This window comes from Melanotaenia boesemani, chromosome 18 (genome assembly GCF_017639745.1).
Source record: "Melanotaenia boesemani isolate fMelBoe1 chromosome 18, fMelBoe1.pri, whole genome shotgun sequence".
NCBI classification, from domain to species: domain Eukaryota; kingdom Metazoa; phylum Chordata; class Actinopteri; order Atheriniformes; family Melanotaeniidae; genus Melanotaenia; species Melanotaenia boesemani.
Window position 1 is genome coordinate 16545651 of NC_055699.1, and position 20525 is coordinate 16566175.

Consider the following 20525-nt stretch of genomic DNA (forward strand, 5'->3'; position numbering starts at 1 on the left):
GAGGGAGGGAAGGAGAGAGGGAACTCCTCCCACCTTGTCATACACAGAAAAACCTCCTTCCCCGTCTCTGCACTGATCTATTGCCTTTGGTCAGAGAAGCTGAGTTATGATCTCACCTTAGAGGCAAACTCTTCCAGGTAACACATACAGGAGGCAAAACATGTGGTGACTTTCATTGATTTCACTTCCCACACGAGCCATCTGTCATGGAAGTGAGTAGGTGGATAAAGTGTAGTTCCTGGAGCCATCATCATCTCTGTAATGTGAACGTGTAGTGATTGCTTCCAGGAAATGCTGCAGCCGATCCCTTCTCCAATAAAAAAAAAAAAATAAAATAAATAAATAAATAAATAAGGGGGGGAAAAGGAATGCTTTTATTTCCCTGTAAATTTGCATGGCCCAGCCTACTTTGGCAAGTCAAGAGAAGGGAGGTGGGTGAGAGTGGGGGGGCATGTTCTCTCCAAGATGACAGTTATGCAAATCTTCAATTGAACCATAGGTCCTAGATGGCCCAGTTAGCTGGAGAGAGGGAAGAAAGAAATGCAAAGGAAATAGAAAATCTTCCTATCGTCATAAGAAATAAAACAGTTCCAGATTACTAATTTGAGTGAATGTGCAAGACTTGTTCCAAATGAAAACATTAATCATGTTAAAACTAATATGAACTGTGATGAACAACAAGATCTAAAGTCTTTAAGAGTTTAAATGGAAAGACGAATGCTGGGAGTTTTAAACGTGGCTGGTGAAGCCAGAGGACTGCCCTCTTTCTCCTCCTCTTCCAGTAAAAACCTGCTGAGAGGATCTGTTTTGTGGTGGGGCCTCTGCAGCTTGCACAGTAGCAATTAAGATTTAACTCTTTTAGCAATCAAAAAACCCTCAGCTTGACTCTGAATGCACCGCAAAACTAAACTGGCATCATACAGAAGTCATTGTTAGGCCCAAATAAAAAAAAAATGTTTTGGTGTATAAAAATGTAGCTCCACAATAAGCAAGTTCATAACCATAAACTTCTAATGATCTGAGCACAGGCTGTGCAGCAATGGAAGTATGATGGCTGTGTTGCTTAGCATCACAAGTCAACAAGTCAAAGTTCAAGAAGAAGGCTATTTCAGACAGCTTGTGTATGCAAAAATGCACACACACAAACACGTACCATCAGTCAGTGAATGGTTTCCATTAGTTTCAAACACACTCGTTACACTAGAACAAAAAAAGCCGCAGCCTGTTTTCATACAACGATTTTGGAAGAAGCTTCAAGGCTTAGGCCCCATTTCCCATGAGCTCAAGGAAAAGAACACCGGGCAGGAAAACATGCACATTAACCCGCTCAAAAATGAACATAAAGCAGTGGAATAATACAGTTTAGTCTTAGCTACTATGTTCCGGTGGTTTTAAGATTGGATGTGTACTGCTTCTGCTCCCTTCGGAAGCAGATCAGAGTCACCCTTGTCCCAGATGTGAGTAAGAAGTTCCTCCTGGCAGCATTTCTGCATTGAAAAAAAAAAACTAAAAAAACCTAAATGGCAGATTTTTTTGTTTTTTTTTTAGGAAGCAACAGGTTCACACCCAGTGAAGTTACACAAAAAGTTATTTGGACACACTAAGCAATAATTTTCACCCTAAATACAAAACCGTCTGCAGATACACATCTATGGACATGCAGGCACACCCACACCAGACACGCACCCCCTCCCCTGTGTATAAAGTATTTGCCCACCTGTTCAGTTATCAGTGATGGTGGTTGAATATTAGCTTGAATATGCAAATATTGTTCTTTATGACAAGTAGACAGCTAGCTTGTGTTATGTTCAATAAGTAAGAACAACCCATTTCTTTTTACTTATAACCTACATTAACACACTGGGCTGTCAAACAAATGATCTGAAAGACTGTGCTTTAATTGTCCCTCAGTCAAAGAATTGGATGCTCTATTTTGTAATTATTTACTGAATATTGTCATCAAATCCTCAGTTCTCTGGATTGTCTGTGAAAGGATTTAGAGATGATGCAATGTTACTCAGAGATCAAGCTTTTTTCCTTCCCCAAGTTGTTGGTCATTTCCCATAAGATGGACTTCGGTTTGTTGCTCTTTGCAGACAATAGGCCACATCAAAGGGTGAGTTAGACAGTAGGAGTGTGTGTTTTTCTGTGGAATGATTTGGTTTTACAGCCCTTAACACCTGTTGACACCTTGAGCTATAAACCAAATGCAGAGTTTAGCGTTTTTTTTTTCCATTATCAGAAATGTAAAAGTTCCCGCTGGCAGTCTGAAAAGCCTCAACAAGCACATTTAAATACACAACTGATCTCCATCTTTTATTACACCATGACACAAATTTCAAATATACATAATGAGTACCACTCTCCTCAGTTCAGTGTATGATACAGTTATTTACCGTTTGTCTTTAAGCATATCAAAAAAAAAAAAAAAGAAAAAAAAGAACATAGGACTAAATACCCTTTAGACTTTAGAAAATAAAAATTACAATAATATGAGACACTGCAACACAGACGAGATGCAACGGACAGAGAAGGAATAATTAAGATCAGTGTTCTCTTCAACTTCACGTCCCCAAATTGACAAAAAAAACCCTCATAACAGTAGTGATAATTATTTAGAAGACTAAAATAAAACAAAAAACATAATAGAGAACAAAACAAAGTGAAGTGCAAATTTCTTTGGAAGTTGGAATAAAGTATGTTTTCCTTCATTAAGACATAAATAAGTTATAAAATAGAAGCTATCAAAACAAAAAACAGACTTTAAAGAAATAAAGGCAAAACCATTTTTCTTTTTTTAGTTTCAAGTAGACAAAACGTCTGATCTGTGCTGACACGCTGTAAAAGGCATCCTCAGCAGGTGTGCAGCCATTTTCAGGTTCATTTATTTTGTTGTCTTGCATTTATTCCCTCACACACGCAAGCTGACGCGACTGTTTTAGAACCACAAGACCCAAAATGCCGCCCTTTAAAATTATACTTGAAATCCAGCAGGCTTTAGCTCAGAGTCTTGTTTTCTAGAGACGAGCAACTCTCTTCTGAAACAAGATGTACTGTGTTGGAAATGATATCAAATTCTACTTTAAAGTCCAGAAATGTCGAGGTAACAAGTTCCTTGTTATCATGTTGGGTGATATTGAAGATGCTCGGCTCCCCCCTCCCTTACGTTTCTGAAATGACAATGTTAACACTGACTCGCATGGAAAAATCAAATCCCCAGTCTGTGACGATCATCCTGTCACGATGAGGGATTAAGGAGAGGAAACAGGAGCAAAAGGTGAAAACTTCACAGGCTTTCACTGCAAAAAAAAAACCCAAAAAACATTTCTGTTCTCCTTCAAGTAGCAGGTAGCTTTGCTGTGCTTAAGATGTTTTATCTTTCTTGTTACCAGCAAAGTCTCATTTCTCAAAACTGAATAGATTACACATGTAGCTTTACTCTACTTTAAGCTTAACAGATGCTTTCTTGTGAAAAGAAAAACAAAAAAAGCTCCCAAAGAGAGAAGTCAGTCAGTCGTCATGGCTGATCAGTCAGAGCTGGGATTATTTCTTTCTCTGGAAGACATTGGCCAACATGGCGCCGGAAGTGGTCAGCTGACCCATCTTGCTAAGGAACTTGGTCTTGGCATCCTCACCCACCAAACTGGACGCAATGGATATAGATCTATAAGGAAAAAAAAAGGTTTAACTTTAAATACGAACAATATATAAACTGCGAGAGTATCTTCTGCTGTCAGAGGACACCTCACCCTTTCTTTTACTATTTTTAAAGAGGAAATGCTGTTTGCCAATACAACCCCTCCTGATTTTTACTGCCTAACGGCCCCATAAGTTCCTCTTTCGACTTAGGATTTTGACTGATATTGAGAAGTAAGAAGATTCTGCCAGGCTGCTGGATTGCTCAACAAAAGGACAAAAAAAAGTCAAACTAGACAAAATGAATTTCTTCAAATGTCATGCTTTGTAGCTTACTGTGTGAATTTCTCCTTTTTTTTTTTTTTGCAAAATGATACAGTTAAAATGCTGACAGGTATAAAACCATTACACCCCTACAAGGGAATACTACTTTTTTTTTTTTTTAAAGCTTAAAGATTAAAGCTCAAAATGCAAAATGAACATGAAACTTTCACCTCTGATTCTTGCTTTGGGTTCAGGGGAAAACACTCCAAAATGAATATATGCAGATCTATTCAGACTTATTATTCCTCTACATAGACATATTTATCCTTTTAAAAAAGGTCCAAAACATATGTGAACAAGCTGGGGAAAAGATGATTTTAAAGTCATCAACTTGGCTTTTGTCCCAGCTTTTGTGTCTTTACCAAAACATTTCATTTTCCTCCTCCTTCCTCCTGCCACATAATGACGCTGGTTTCAACACTCCTACACTCTCATCTCCCCTTAAAGGCCACAGATTAGAGTCCTGACATTTAATGTTAAGTTAAACAGGTTACTGTTTAAGTGAAACCCCAAAGGTAGAATTACTTTACGACTTCAGAGCACTCATTGGTATCTTGAGCTAGAAGCATGTTTTCTGAGGAGGCAAATGTGACTGAACGCTGGTTCTCACCCTTGTGCGTCTGACATTCCTCTGTTTTCCACCTTGATTTCGCACTCTTTGATCATGGAACTGAGAATCACCTGTGGACAGAGACAAATAAAGTGGAAATGTTTGAAAATGTTGGCTGTTGAAGATGGAAAAATAAGAAAATTGATGTTGTGAAAGACTTCTTTACCACCGGAACATGTTATAACAGGATCCTGTGAGGTACTGAAGCAGTGCAAATCTGGTGTTTGCACCTGCTTCTGCCCCAACATGATGAGGAAAAACCCTGAACTTTGTGTGTATTTGTTTCACTTCTGGGATGTAGAGCTTCCAGACAGTGGATGTGCACAGAGGTAAGGAGTTCAGCTGATTGTTAGTCACTTTGGGAAAATGTTCACATGAAATGGATCGCGTGAGACTCAAGACACAAATAAGTTTGGTACGTAGGAGTGTGACTGTAAAAGATGCAAAGATCCAGACTGTCTTTAATGTGTGAGCAAATCTGACACAATTGCTGTATTACTGCACGGATGTGTGAATAACAGCAATACAGGCACGCCATGTATGAATCTGAAGTGTGAGGAGTCAGTTTCTGATAAACCAAAGAAATCCCCCTGTACATATGATTGTCTGCAGATGTCTGCATGTCTTCTGACCTCGTGCTCCGGAGATAGTTGCTCCATGTCAGCGTGCAGACACCTGAGGCCAGGCAGGAAATGATTGACCATCACCTCCTCAGAAATGACTGCACAGGATGTTAAGGGCAGGGAGGAAAAAAATCCTTAAAAATAAAAAAACAATGCCAGCTTCAAGCAAGCATTCAAGCATCAAGCTGCTCTATGCAATAAAAGTAGAATTATACAGTTTTCAGACCCTTTAAAGGTTTCCACATTTTGTTTTGTTTCAGAGCCGTCTCAATAAGGATTCAATTAATTCTTTGTTTCATCAGTCTAGACACAAATCTGCTCAATGACTATAAAAAATGAAAGAATGCTCCATTGATTCACTTGCAACTGAGCTCTGGTGCCTTCAACTGCTTTCAGCCGCCCTTGAGATGCATGGAGTTGATTTATGTAGATACAGTACTAGTAAAAGGTTTGCACATACTTTACCCATTCAAATAAATCGCCCAAAAGCATAAGATTTATAGAATTTTATAGGGATGCACAATAACCATTTTTTAAAACAGATACCGATAACTTTCAGCTACTAAAGGCCGATACCGATAACTAATAACCGATAACAAACACACTTAATATCATGACATCGATACTAACAAAACCTAAAAGACCTTTCACTGTTTATATGAAGAGATATAAATTTTTTCCTGTGAAAAACTTTCAGCATGCCTCTCAAACTTTTTCTAAAGATATCAAACAGAACTACTTGATATCATGTGTGAATACATTTGGCGACAGCATCATACTTGGATGGAAGGCACACATCAGCGGCGGCATCATAAACTGTGGCTCCAAGTGATCAATCAGACGAGAAAAGCCTCTGTCCTCATTGAGAGTAAAGGGCTTGTCATCAAGCGCCATCATTTCCATGATTAAATCTTTAATAGCCTTAGCCCGTGGGTCACGTCTCGCAAATTTCTTGGATGTCTCAAACACCTCACAAATGTCTGGCAGTCCCGGTAGCTTCGTTGTGGTTGGCTTTAAGGTTTTTGCATCTTTAGAAGCCCGGGCATACTCACACACTTTCAAAGCTCTGTTGAAACGATAATTATGTTTTAGGTGAATTAGGTTTGTAATATTGAAGCTCGTGCTACTTTTCCCTCCTTGTGGAACTTGTTTGGAACAGTTATTACAAATAACCAGCGAACTGTCTTCTTCGGAAACTGAAGAATCCCCACACTACCAACACCATGTTCGCTGTTTAAGGTTAAAAACCAACCAAAGCAATGATAGAGTTTTAACAATTTAACTTCCAACATGAGGAGTTATTCTTAATATTTTGCCAGTCAGAAAGATTTTCTCTTTTTATGCCAACGTCACACGAACGCAGCATTCCCTGCAGACCATTCGGGTCTCATAGTATAAGCGGAGCACTGCCAAGCTGACAAAAATAGATATACATCGGCCCGATAGTTATCATGCATCCCTAGAATTTTATTATTTATATAAATGTAAAGACTTCATTGATCAGACTGACAGCAATGCTGGATAACTGGTGACAGAAAGCTTCTGTAAAGCAGGTGACTAACAAGCCAGCGGTCACAATGAATGAGAGCGTTCGTGGAGATATGAACAAGCATCACTGCAGTCTCTAAGGAGTAAATCATCACATGACATCCCATGGGGATTTTTCTGATCTAGCACCTGAGTGACTTATAGCTTACGAAAAGCAAGACCCTTTGATCTAATGAAACCTAACCTGCATCAAACACTGAGCATCAACTCATCAGTACCATCCCTACAGTCATGGTTTTCCAGTCAAAAGGGGGCAGTCAGAACACTCGGGAAGCCATATAGATGCTGAAGATGCCAGAAATCCTGAATGAAAACTTGTTCCACTATGCTCAGGATATCAGGCTGTGGTGATAAGGATGTCATCTATAAAACAAAGGAGCGGCATCAAGAAAAGTGACTCAGAGTCTGGTCCTAAAGTCAGTAGTACAGCATCTGAGAGCCTGAAAATGGCTTAACACACCCTGTCTAACCTGGCTGAGTTCCAGTAGTTCAATCAACAATTATGCCAAAAACTTCCAAAGAAAAGGATCATAGGGTCATTACCGAGAAGACAAGACGTGACGTAAAAGAAATAAACCAAAAAAAAAAACATAATACAGATTTTCTAATCATTTCCTTTGATTTTATACGTGATGTTTTTTAATCCCTGTACTGCTCTGGCACACACCCTGGCAACCATCTGCCACCAAAATAAGTAGAAGGTTACCACTTGGTCATGTGTTCTGCCACATGTCAAAAATCACTGGAGCAATCTGGGACAAGCAGCGAACACGTCTATATTTTAAGAGATGGAAATGTATACTTTCAGTTTGTCACGCTGATTACAAGGGAAAAAATAAAAAGAAGAAGAAAGAAGTGCTGTGGGAGGTAAAGACTCTGAGGTTAGGGCTATACCTCCTGGACACTACTGCACTGTGAAATGACAGCCTGACAAAAACCCACAGGAATGAACCTCAGGCCAGCTGTCCTCTTTCTGAGTGTGTGAGTTTTGGAGCTGGGTGGGGCATGGTCGATGGGGGAAAGGCGAAGTAGAGGAAGACGGAAGAATCACAGAAGAGAATGATGAAAAAGGTGGAGTAGAGGCAGCATAAATGCGATTCCTACCCTGGGAACCGTTTCCAAGCAGTTGATGTTCGGTCTCACGAGCTTTCTCCTACACTCATCCTTTCCTTTGCTTAACCAACCCTGTAATTACCTCTAGCCCCAAAATGGAGACAGCTTATTTTTCCTTTCTCCTACTGCTAAATGACAGGCAAACCCTGCCAATGCACACAGTGAAGCATATTCTCAGGCACCAGGGCTGCACTGATATGTAGCAGCAAACTGCTCAACATGCACATTCAGAAGCAAATTGGAGCAAAGTACTGAGTGTTTGACCGACAAGCTCTAACAATCTGACAATGACTCACTGTTACAACAGCTAACCTTGATTCCCTGCCAACCATGACTAGGACTTCTAGTAAATCCTCTGGAAAAATGTAAAATGCAGTTACAAAACATTACTTCCAACATTTTTCTTTTTTTTTTTTGATTTATGTCTGTACATGTTTAGCATGCTAAAAAGGATGGCTGGGCAGGTGGACCAGCTTACATAGGCAGGAAAACATGGCCAAAGGAAGGATACAGCAGCAGGAGAGGGCACTGTAGGCTTCGAACAGCTGGGTGGCGATGTCAATCCTCTTGTTTTCCACTGCTTGGCTGTTGTTAGCCAGCGCCAGCTTGTGAAGATGTGGGAGCACGACTTGAGGGGAAAGAAAAAAGACAAGCAAAATGTCAGCTACATGAAAGGTGAGGTAAAAGCAATGTTTAGACTGAAAGCATGGTGGATTGTCTTTGGTGCTTTTATATACATTCGTCTCTGAAGCGTGGCTCTGCGTTAGGTCCGACCCTTCCAAACGTCCTGATGATCTCCATGTGCAAAGAGTGCTGATCTTGGTACTGAGGGTCTTCCAGGAATGATGCCAGCTGCATTTTTACACGCTCTAATAGCTAAAAACACAAGTTAAAGCATTTTTTAAGGATTTACAAGATCAAAGCTTTATTAAAATCTATATATATATAGAGAGAAATTGTGCATCTTCTACCTCTTTTTGTGTGACAGTCTCCATGATGGTGCCAAAGGCAGGAATAGTGGAGATCCTCACTGAACTGAAAACAACAGGAAAGCAAGTAGGCACTTTGAGCATTAGTAGTAGCTGTATCGCTCATTTAGGTACTTTCCAAATACTTCATAGCGTGGAAACAAATCTGGAATCCAAGTGACTCAAATATTATCTGCAAAGATTTACCAAACATATTTGATAATGATTGAATCAGAGGACTGTTTTTTGTTTTTTTTGCAACAAGTTTAAAGCAACCCAGATGCCTGCAAAGTATTTCAACAGCAGGGACGTAACCAGAGAGGTATCCCACATCCCTTCCAGTTCATTCTCAAAGAGATATATATTTGCATCGGCTGAAACTGAATGTTTACATTTGTGATTAATTGATTAATAATAATCTAAGGCAGTGAGTTAGCGTAAGCTTTTTCTTTCTGTTTCATACAGGGCTTTCTAGCTGGTTAACAATGACCCATTAATAAACTGTGATGTCTTTCTAAGACAATAATTCACAAATGGAAACTTTTCTGCAGAAAATATCTGACTCATATATTTAACATGTTGGATTCAGACTCCACACTTGACGTCTTCTAACTACTAGGGCTGGGTTTAAAAATGAACTAATCAATTTTAATCGATTCAAATTAAATAAATCCAATATAGATTCATAAAACTTAGCAATCGGTTTTTAAAAAAATGCCCTCATTTCCGGTAACGTAACCTTACTCTCACCTGACTTACCAGGCTCGGGGAGATCTAAGCATATATACGCACACAACTGGTTTCCTCTGTTTCGTCCGTCCAAAATCAGCTTCTCTTGCTGAGATAATGTCAAGTTCAGATGTTTTCATTCACCAGTGTGGTTTACATTAATCTATAAAATCTTTTGCAGTGTATTACCGCTCACATTAGCAACTAATGCTAAGACCGCGGCACTCATATTAGCAGCTAATGCTAACCTGCACCGTCAGGTTCACGTCACATTTCCTCTAGAACAGGTTCATATGGGGGTATTTTTCTATCTTTAATCAAGAGCACAATTGTTTGCTTTGAAAGCAAGATTTCTGGGTTTCACGCTCAAATATCATCTTGCTCCCTCTCAAAACTCTGCTCTCACACTCAGAAACTCCCTCTTGCTTTCAAATATATCGTTTTTTTTCAAAACTCTGCGCTCAGACTTGGTCTCTTTCCCTCACACTCAGACACGTTCTCTGTTCTCTCAAAACTTCTGCTCTTGGATATTTTTTCCTCTCTCTTGGGTTGCAGAAAGAGCTGTCCTCCAGCCAACAGAATAGGAGACAATTCGAGCAAATCGTCCTCACCTTCTTCAGGGTGCGCTTGTTTTACTTGACACAGTGACTCCACACTCTGAGCCCAGATTTTGTTTGAACATAAACTTTTTATTAGTGACTAATTATCATTTTGTGTTTTATATAACAGTGTCTCATCAATAAATTTTTTTTTTTAAAGTAACCATATTTTTGACTAGGTGCACTAATACATATGCGCATGCACGTGAGGTGTGAAGCTGCAGTGCACATGCGAAAATAAAGATCCCCCAAGCCCTGGTTCTGTGGGATTTGTTTTTTTATTTTATTTATTTTTCCATCACAGAATTCCTGGCTCTGAATCTGTGGAAACATTGTATTGTTATGATACTTCAGAAATGAATGTAGCTGCGTCATAGCAGATTATTAAAGTAATCCGATTACTCCCAGATAACTGATTGTGATTGTCAAGTAAATGCACTCAGTGTTTTATGACAAAACAAACAAGCAAAAATAACAAAAAAAAGTTATCTGAGAACATCTTTAATATTCAAGAAAAATAGGTGGTGTTACATAATTAGCTGTAAATGAATCGATATTGAATTGGATTTAATCGAAATCGAATTGAAATAGGCTGTTGTGAATCGAATTGTGGAAAGGAAAAGTACTGGAAAGGAAATTAGTGAAGACACCCAGCCCTACTAACTACACAACAACGTTCTGTATTTATCATATAACTGGTAAGTTGGTTACCAGTTTACAAACAAGTTAACAATCTAATGACAGTTAAAAAGGGATAAGAGCATCAAATGATCAAATTATTGGCATTAAGCAAGGTTAATGGGATATTAAGGCAATTTTAGATAATTATTCCAATGTCAGTAGAAATAGAAAAGACAAAGAGAAAAAATTTCTTATTATGTTAGGAAACAATTTTTCCCTTTAATTATTCCATTTTATTTCTCATAATGATTTGATCATAAAACCCAGCCAGATATGTGAAGGATAAATATAGAAAAATAAAATGTTTAAAAAGGTAGAATTAATGTGTATTAAAAGAGAAGGATGAGATGAAAAGGCCTGCATTCCAACAGTGATGCTAAGTTTGTCCTCCATATTATTTCTGTGGAAGTTAAATGATGCTGCAACATTTGCCAAAAATAAAGATTTTAGTTCATACTTGAAGCCCAATAATGCAAATTTATAAGAAGCCACTATTTTCCACTGTAAGGATGCAGCCCACAAAATGACAATGTTGTTCAGAGATGTTTTCTTGTGTCGATTGACTCACAATTCAGGCCCACTGCACAGAGTTATAAGGGCTGGAGCCGCCCGGCGATCAACTAATGCTTCACTCATGCCTCGGAGAACCAACTGCAAACCCACCACACAGCAGGATGAGAGAGTGGGAGAGGCAGGGTGGGAGATGGAGGAAAGGGAGAAGTGAAAGTGAGAGGTAATAAATAAGAGTGAAAGAGAGAAAATAGGGTGAAGGGATAAATTGAGAGAAAGAGAGAGAGGGTAAAGATAACCAACCACTAGCTGACGAGTCCGTCAGACAAAGTGGTGCTGCTTCAATCAGGAGGGTTGGGGGGGTGGGAGGAGGAGGAGGAGGAAGGGGATGGGACACAGAAGAGCATGCAGGGATTATGCTGTTGTCAGATGTGCATGCACCATTCTGGCAGAGGAGTTGTTAGTGCGGTTGACTGATGAGGCGATGAGCTGGCGTGAGTTAGTGTTGCAGATTGACAACGCAGACATGCACGATGTTAGTCTTATAAGTAGTTGTGCACAAGAACCACCCCAGCACAGCCTAAACCTTAACGAGAGCCACTTGTAACTCATGAAAATCAAAGCCAAATGGATTCAAATCTAACCAATGTATAGGTGAATTCAAGAGAACCTGAATTTGAAATTGGTTTTGCACAGAATTTGCTCTTTGCAGGTACAGACTTGTTCTAGTGTGATAGTTCTCAGGCGGCAGGGAGAAGGGGGAGAGAGACGCGGCGTGGTTTATTGTTGTTGTTGTTCCACTTACATTTCAGGGTCGGAGGACAGTGTGATGAGAGCCGGCACCACTCTCTGAGCTACCAGCGTCTCATTCACCCCCTTCACCAGCAGCTGATCGGGTTGGACAGAGCCAGCCGTGATGTCACATAGGTTGGGCGGGACAAGAGCGAGCAACACCGCCAACATACAGGAAAAAAACAAACATACAAAAAAAAAAAAAAACAAACAAACAAAAAAAAAAAAAAAAAAACAAAGGGAAGGGAAAAAGAAAGACAAACACAAAAAGATAGGAAGAAAGTGATATACAATGACAAGAAACAGCTGCAAGGCACAGTGCGGCGTATCACCAAGTACTTGGACACACACACGCACACATGAACACACACAACCATGCACTCAACTAGCATAGCCAACATATCTAAACTGCACAAGTACTTTTACAGGTGGGTGAGTGTAAAGCTGTGCTCATTCTACAAACACCGGATCAGATTTTTTTTTCAGTCGTTGGGGATGAGCCAATTTGATCTGGCATTTGTGGTAGAGGACCACCTCTCGATCCACAGTCTTAACAATGACAGACAACCGTACATCATGAAATGGTGACAAGTGAGGTGTTTCGGGAAAGTGGAAGTACTTCACAAAACAAGAGGGGACATGAAGACAGACTTCCACTCCTCCTCCCCCAGGTTCCACTGTTATATCTAAGTCCTCATCCCAATGTTTGACCTGACGTGTGCACGTATCTCATTCTGCTCACGGCTTCGGCCGGGACTTTTGATTTAAATCATAACTATGTTGGGAAAAAATAAATAAATAAATAACAGGGCAGCTACTGTAGTTTTATGTTTACAGAAGCTTTAAAATACTTAAAACATAAGAAAATATTTCTGATTGGCCATTAACTCCTTTAACTACTCCAACACAATGCAGATACAGTATTTATGCAGTCTCTTCTGAGATGAGTGCACGGCAGAAAGGTCCGTAGTTAATTCGAGGAGGGTTTAGCCATACCGTTGGAACCAGAGTGCTGGTAAGATACAGCTACAGTCTTTACTTACATTCAAAATACAGAGAATGTTAAATGCATGTTTAAGAGCAGCAGCAGCAAGCGGAGCTAGCACATGTACAGCAAATAGGTAAACACTGAATGTAAACTGTACCACTGCAGAAGTAGATGTAACTGCCAAAGATCATTTATACAATTTATTAAATTAGAATAAAATACAATTACTTCATAGCATACCTAAGCCTTGGCAGGATACCAACAAAGTTACAATTACAAATATTTTATCAACTAAATGATACAGCGTTTCTTTCCTTACACTTATCCAGCCTTTACAAAGTACACTCACTGGCCACTTTATTAGGTACACCTGTTAAACTTGCCGAAGCTCAAAATGAGCTTTAGAATGAGGACGAAAGGAGATCTGACTTGGTTGTTGGTGCCAGCCTGATTGAACTGAGTATTTCAGAAACAGCTGAGCTGCTGGTGTTTTCACAGAAAACCATCTCCACACAGGCTCATCAAAACTGGACAGTAGGAGATTGGAAAAACGTTGCCTGATTCTCGATTTCAGCTGCAACATTCAGATCAAAATTCGCTTTAAACAACATGAAAGCATGGATCCATCCTGCTTGGTGATGACATCACCACCTGCAACAGTTCAGGTTGCAGGTGGTGATGTCATAGAGTTGAGGATATTGGCACACTTTTGGAACAGATTATCTCAAACTGGTTTCTTGCACATGACAATGAGATCAATGGCCTCCGCAGTCACCAGATCTCATTACAATAGAGCAGCTTTGCGATGTGGTGGAACGGGAGCAACTGTGTGATGCTATCATGTCAATGGACCAAAAACTTTGAGGAATGTTTCCAGCAGCTTGTTGAATCTAAGCCACAAAGAATAAAGGCAGTTATGAAGGGAGGTGGACCTAATAAGACAGCCTTTGAGTGCATATTTTCTTATGCTCATGTTTGACTACAATATATAAAAAGAATAAATGTATCAACACATTTCTACACCAATCTATAGCACATTAGGGGAAATTATTACATACATGAGTGTGTTTGTGTGTGTGCATTTTGTACCTCAAACATCCGTGCTGCAGTACACCGAACCAGAGCAGATGTATGGACCACACCGTACCATAGAACAGTGAGCAGCAGTTCGTGGTACACTGGGTTAGCACTGAAAGACAAAAACATATAGAAGGGATACCATGTCAACTGCACATTAAAATCTGGACATATTTAATCAAGGCTGCAATGAAGAGGATTAAATACATAGAAATTTGCAGGTCTCACCCCAACTCTACAAAGGAGGCCTTCAGGCTGTCGAGTGGTGCATGAGACAGAGACAGCGTGGTCATAACATCCTCCAGGAAACCCACCAACAGCTTGCGATCCTCCTCCTTTATAGATGTGATAACATGTTTATGTCAGAAGCATCACACAGTCAACCAATAAATTCATGCAGGTGTTTTCATATCTGCGATTGTATTTAAATCCCTGCTCCTCAGCCCTTGTTGTTTGAGACATTTTTTTCTTGCTATTCTAACATAAACTGAGTTAAACTCTGAACATTTTTGTTGACGCGTTGTGTTTAAAGTTGACACTGAATCCAGCATTCCTCAGCTCCACTGTGTTTTGTACATCTAAAATCAAAACAGAATATGTGGTAAGTGGACTTGTTTTGGTGTGGAATTTCCCAAATGCCAATAAACAATAACCCAAAGTGTAACAGTATTCATTTTTTTCATAAAAAAATATACAAAAATGAGAAGGGGCAATTACATTATTCGTTTTTTTTTCCCCCCCAGAAAGACAAATAATTATTCTTAAAATTATATTCTTCATGTCTTTTATGCCTAACATCATACCTCCATGTAGCAACAGCTAAATACTTATTTAATTGAAATAAATGACTGTAATAAATTTCCTGTTTTTCAGGCCTTTGGTCCCTCAGTTGGGGGACGTTTAGAACAGGTGGTACAAAACTGGGCAAAATAACCATTTTGGAGACCTCACCTGAATGTTTTGTACCATTACTTCCATCATTTTGTTAAAGGGATGTTCATATTCCTCCTGTAAGTGTTTCTTTTTTTCTCTTAGGTGAGCTTGAAACATTTTTCATTTGTGCAATGTTCCATCTTTATTTATTCTTTACCAGTAACACATATACAGATATTTACACATCCCCTTCCTATAATTCCAGTATTGGAATAGACCTTGTGGTGGCAGAGATAAACTCATTTTATCATGAGTATGCGATTTACAAGAAGAGTTTTGAGCCTGAGGTGTAGTGTTGTTAAGTTACCTGGTTATAACATGTCAGGACTCCAGTGGCGTAGATGGGGACGGTGGCTTTGGTCAGAATACCGTTCCCCGCTGAAGCATCTGATAAAATAACAAAAGGTTGAGAAGCACCAAAGAATAAATTAAAGAAAGCTGGGGATAATATGATATATTATAGGTATATATTAAAGTAATAAACTTATAAATCATTCTGATTATTTTGTCCTATAACTACTAGAATTTCTTTATATATTTTCTTGTAGTTGTGTTGTATATTGGCTATACAGAGAGAATTGATGGGACTTCATTATATATGTGACCCAAGTGAATGACTTTTTATTTCTTTTGGTAAATCAGGGAAATAACTCACAACATGCAAATAAACATGAAGGACATGAGAAAAAAGTTACAATCTATCATATTGTAATAAACATGTTAACAAGACTATGTCTACAAAAAAATGAGGCCTCAATATACATTATATTGTTGTGGGATTATAAAAAACCCACTGAACTGGGAAATAACTGCATAAAGGTCATGAAGACATCAACACCGACAGGGTCCCAGCACAAACCGCATGTCAGGAATGGCCACAATACCAAAACTAAATTACTTGGCAACGAAGGGAGACCGAGCACCTCTTTATAACTACAGAAACATGTCTGGAATTAGACAAAAAAAAAAAAAAAAAACAGAAGAAGGGGAACACCCATAACAGCTCCAAATAGCTTGTTTACATCAGTAGTGTCTGTGTCTTAACTCCACCTATCACCATTTTCCTGAGAGGGGCCAGAAAACTGTGCGAATGTTAAAAATAAACCTTACCAACATTTTCTTCAGACAGACGGAGAATCTCCTGGAACTGTGGTTTCACCTAAAAAGCACAAGGAGAGATAAAATATTGCCACTTCGTTTATATATTCATATTAAAGTTATATAATTCATATATCCATCAAATATAAACTGTGTATATATATATATTTGAACGCCTGTTCAGGCCAAACAGATTGTAGCTTCAGCAGAGTATTTCATCTTCATGTGACTGGCTATACCTTAGTGTTGGTGAAAATCTTGCCGAAGGTGCGACAGAACCTCCAGAAGAAGCGAGAAAACTCATGAACACATGTGGACGATGTGACATTGATGCGACCCACAATCTCTATGAGCTGGGGAAGGCTGAAGGAAGACCAGATGGACAGAAATCAACGTGTACACGCTGTCTTAAATATTGCTGAGATCATCTGTGTGTGTATGACTGTGTGTGTGCTCATATTGTGGGAACATAAATCAATTTAATTTGATCATAGTCATTGCAGAGACTGCTTTCTTTCTGAAGACCAGACGAAGGTTGTAGAGCACATATAATGCTGTAATAACGTAATAATCTGAGTACTTGGTTTACGGGTGACATAAAAAATTTCAAAACACAATTTATCCTAATGTAAGGCAGAATGTTGCAGTAACAGTAAAACAAAAATAGTATATAAATCTAGAATTATATTAAAAAGACACTTTAAATCTATAATGCAGACTGTTTTGTGTTCTTAGTAAATGCACATTTAGATTTAGATTTCCAGTGTCTCTAATGTCATATAATACATAAAATAAAAGCCCCTGCTTTGACTCCCTCTTCCGCTCCCTTCATCAGATGATCTCTGAGTCTGCAAGTCACGAAAAACAATTTCACACGATAACATTAGCTATTAGCAGTAGCTTGTTACCAAATACATGGAAGGCATGCTTGCAACTTATCAGCATTAAAAAAAAGAATTATTTATCGTTCTGTTCCTCATCACCTGACGGGACAATCGAATGTCTGCAAGATGTTGATATTTTCACATTTATAACTCTCCGTGGCTTCCGTAGTTTTAATAACGCACTTAAAAGAGGAGGTTCCAGTAGAGCACTACTCAGTTGCTTGCATTATATTAGCGCACCACTAGATTGGAGTAATTCTTACACACTGGGGCTTTAAAATGAAAACTTTTGGGAAAAGAATCGGGGAACAGGAAGTGTGAGGTAAGATACTACAGTTTATTTGGTGCGTAGAGGGCTCAGACAGGAAGCTCTATCTGTGAATTCAAGGCTGATGGAAAGAGAAGCTAGCACATGAAGAATAATATGAAGTTTTTGATGAGCTTTTGAGGGTGTATTTACTGACTTGAAAAGAGTTAGATAAGTTTAGTAAGATTTGGTGTAAGTTATGATTAATGATTAGGAATTTTGTAAATCAGTAAAAAGAGTCTTAAATCATGAAAGTTGAAAACACTGCAAATCCAAGTATTTCTTACAACTGGTTGACCACCCATAGCAGGCTGTCCCAGCCAGTGGTTCCTTCATGCTCTAGCTGGTGGTCATAGAGAAGCAGCAGTGCACTTAGCATCTCTCTGCTGCCGATGATGGTGGCCACATCCTGCAGGGGAGAAGCTGGCCTAGGGAATCGGGTCACTGGAGGACCAACAGTACAGGTTAGTTAAAGAATTAGACATCAAAGCACTGGTTAAGTTAGCACAAATTAAATTTATGTCATCTTTAGAGAATTTTATTATTAAGTGAACTATATGCATGTGTGTGTGACTATCATCCTACCCTCTATTGTAGGTATTTCTCCTTGGAGTCTGGCTCTGCTGGTGAAGGGTGCGTTCTGCAGCACCACAGCAAACAGAGGAGGGATAAGAGACTGAAGGGCTGACAGAAAAATATGTAGCTTGTGCTCATCCAGACTGTGTTCTCCTTGCTGCAGAAAGAAACATCATTTAGCATGGACAGATAATTTGTTGAGTTCCAATGTGTCTAGCCTTGAAATGCTCCAGGAGTATTAAGTCAACACATGATTATTCACCATGAGTAATTTTTCTATACGAGTCAGCAGAGAAGGGATGAGTGCAGTGTGCAGGCTGCCCAGTTCTGTGGCCCAGGCAGCAAAGGCAGGGATGAAGACCTGGTGGACAGCATTGACCACTCGTTCTGATGGGTCCCCAAGGGACAGCAGCATTAACTCAAAGCCCTGCAATGAACAAAAGAGCAGAATCAAGTGACCAGCAAACACATAAAGAGGCCTTATTGATTGACAGTGTGAATAGAAGGACAAAACCCCAGAGCAGTAATTTTAAGATATATATTGCATTAAAAAATGTAATAGAAATATACCTGGGAGTACTTGTCAGAGTCATCAATATAACCCATGATAATGCCCAGACTCTTGACTACAGCTTCCCTGACCATGTCAGCTTTGTCCTCAGCAAGCATCTGCTGCAACATGGACAACACCAGGGAGCTGCGAATCTCCTTCTGCAGAAACACAAAGAAACAGAAAACTCATGCACTTTTAAATTCAGCCACATTTGTGCAAATATATATATATCCTACATATATATATATATTTTTTTTTAATTCATCGCACACAGTGTGTTCTTACAGGCAAGTAAGGGGCTAAGGCTCCACAGGACTCAGCCACCAGCAATCTTCTCTCTGGATATTTGTGGTTAATCTGCGAAGGACAAATTTAGAACAAGAAATGTTGAAGGTGAAAGAGAAACAAAAAGTTGAAAGAAAGGAAGGATAGACGGGAGTGCAGCCGAGGAATGGAAACAACAAGACGATCATCAACATGCTGACCCTGTGAAAACCACAATTTGTCTTTTTCTGCAGATTCTCAGCCTCCAAACTGCTGGCAGCTGCCGTTGCCATGGCAGCAGATTTTGTTGAACACGAATGCGGTGACACAGGTGGCAATAAAAACAAAACTGCTCCCACATTTATGTCAAGGACAGTCACTGGGGTAGTGATAAGGATTTTTGTAAACCCGAAAATGAAATTAAAACTATACTAAATGAGTCTGATTTTCTTTTCAAATAGTACACATATTAGCACTTTCTTGAACATGACATTAGTTAATTGTATTCCTCAACAGTCACCAGATCTCAATCCAATAGAGCAGCTTGGGATGTGGTGGAACGGGAGCTTCTCATCATGGATGTGCAGCAACTGTGTGATGCTACCATGTTAATATGAAGCAAAATCTCTGAGGAATGTTTCCAACACCCTGTTCAATCTATACCATGAAGAATTAAGGTAGTTTTGAAGGCAAAATTGGCAAGACATACCTAATAAAGTGGTTGGTGCATGAAACTTTACAGGTATGCACTGTGATGGCAGCTCATTCAATGAAACGCTACTTGCAGTGAATGTACTGTACCTGTTCCCAGCACTGAGGAAGGAGCTCGGCCTCGACACGAGTCGGACCCACATGCTTTGCGAATGCAACACAGCCCGTCAAGATCATTTGTCTTTAAAAAAGAAAGAAAAAAAAAAAAACTTATATACATGAGAAAACATTGCTTAAGAATCTATTTATCTCCTGAAGAGGTGGTGAATGGTTCAATCAGCCAAATCTTTGCATATGGTCGGGCCTATATGCATATAACTATACATACCTTTGCTCATCATCTGGTCTCTTAATTAAGTTAAAAAGGATGTGGAGGAGCTGGTCCCTTTCTTTAGGCTCTGGGTGAAGGCATGCGGTACATAAGATGAGTGGAATCAACTCCTGATGGTGAGAAAGAGACAGAAAGAGCTGGCATTAGATTCAACTACCTTTGCAAAATGTAGAAAATTATAATAATTGTTGGTAGAAGTAAAGCAGGCTTGTCCATTTATGGTGGAGCAGGGATAGGAAAGAATGAGAAGGAGTTTAACGAGGAACAGTCAGGGAAAAAGAAAGACAAGGGGTTTACCTGAAAACCAACAGGAGTCGGTCAACATTGCTGACAACAAGCTTACCTGTCATACCTTACTGGTGTTACATTTGGCTTTAGTCACATACACACATAATTAGAGCCACGTACGGTAAAAGCTTACCAAGTGCATGCACATACTTGACACGACTGAATACTGACAGACACACATATACCTAAAGTTCCTTCCCTAAAGCTGGGCTCTGTTCCAGAGTTCAGACAGAGTTCATGGGCCTTCCAGCCAAAGGGGAGAGAGCTCAGCTGCCCTTGATACAGGCCCTCCGCGACCAAATTGTGGTCAGCCCCACATTCCCGCCACACACACCGAAATTAGAGAGTGCATGTAAAGTTAAAAATATACTCTTTTTTTTCC

At 39.4% G+C, this 20525-nt stretch overlaps 1 protein-coding gene across 9 annotated transcripts in view; it reads right to left on the reverse strand.

Annotated features, from left to right (window-relative positions):
- Positions 1 to 2303: 2303 nt before the first annotated feature.
- relch (RAB11 binding and LisH domain, coiled-coil and HEAT repeat containing) overlaps positions 2304 to 20525 on the reverse strand; it is a 34246-nt gene continuing 16024 nt past the window's right edge. For 3 of the 9 annotated variants that reach the window (XM_041968431.1, XM_041968427.1, XM_041968424.1), the window contains 19 exons: positions 19853 to 19965; positions 19615 to 19705; positions 18835 to 18906; positions 18567 to 18707; positions 18259 to 18423; positions 18006 to 18153; positions 17708 to 17864; positions 16469 to 16592; positions 16242 to 16290; positions 15439 to 15518; positions 14427 to 14533; positions 14211 to 14310; positions 12147 to 12229; positions 8826 to 8889; positions 8592 to 8730; positions 8366 to 8482; positions 5203 to 5291; positions 4571 to 4641; positions 2304 to 3664 (listed from right to left, as the gene is read on the reverse strand). In XM_041968431.1, coding sequence (XP_041824365.1) covers positions 3544 to 3664; positions 4571 to 4641; positions 5203 to 5291; positions 8366 to 8482; positions 8592 to 8730; positions 8826 to 8889; positions 12147 to 12229; positions 14211 to 14310; positions 14427 to 14533; positions 15439 to 15518; positions 16242 to 16290; positions 16469 to 16592; positions 17708 to 17864; positions 18006 to 18153; positions 18259 to 18423; positions 18567 to 18707; positions 18835 to 18906; positions 19615 to 19705; positions 19853 to 19965 — 2031 coding nt within the window. In that variant the 3' untranslated portion in view covers positions 2304 to 3543. Of the gene's footprint in view, positions 3665 to 4570; positions 4642 to 5202; positions 5292 to 8365; positions 8483 to 8591; positions 8731 to 8825; positions 8890 to 11399; positions 11483 to 12146; positions 12230 to 14210; positions 14311 to 14426; positions 14534 to 15438; positions 15519 to 16241; positions 16291 to 16468; positions 16593 to 17707; positions 17865 to 18005; positions 18157 to 18258; positions 18424 to 18566; positions 18708 to 18834; positions 18907 to 19614; positions 19706 to 19852; positions 19966 to 20525 lie in introns of those variants that run through there. The other 6 variants (XM_041968429.1, XM_041968426.1, XM_041968422.1 and 3 more) reach the window with 4 other exon arrangements.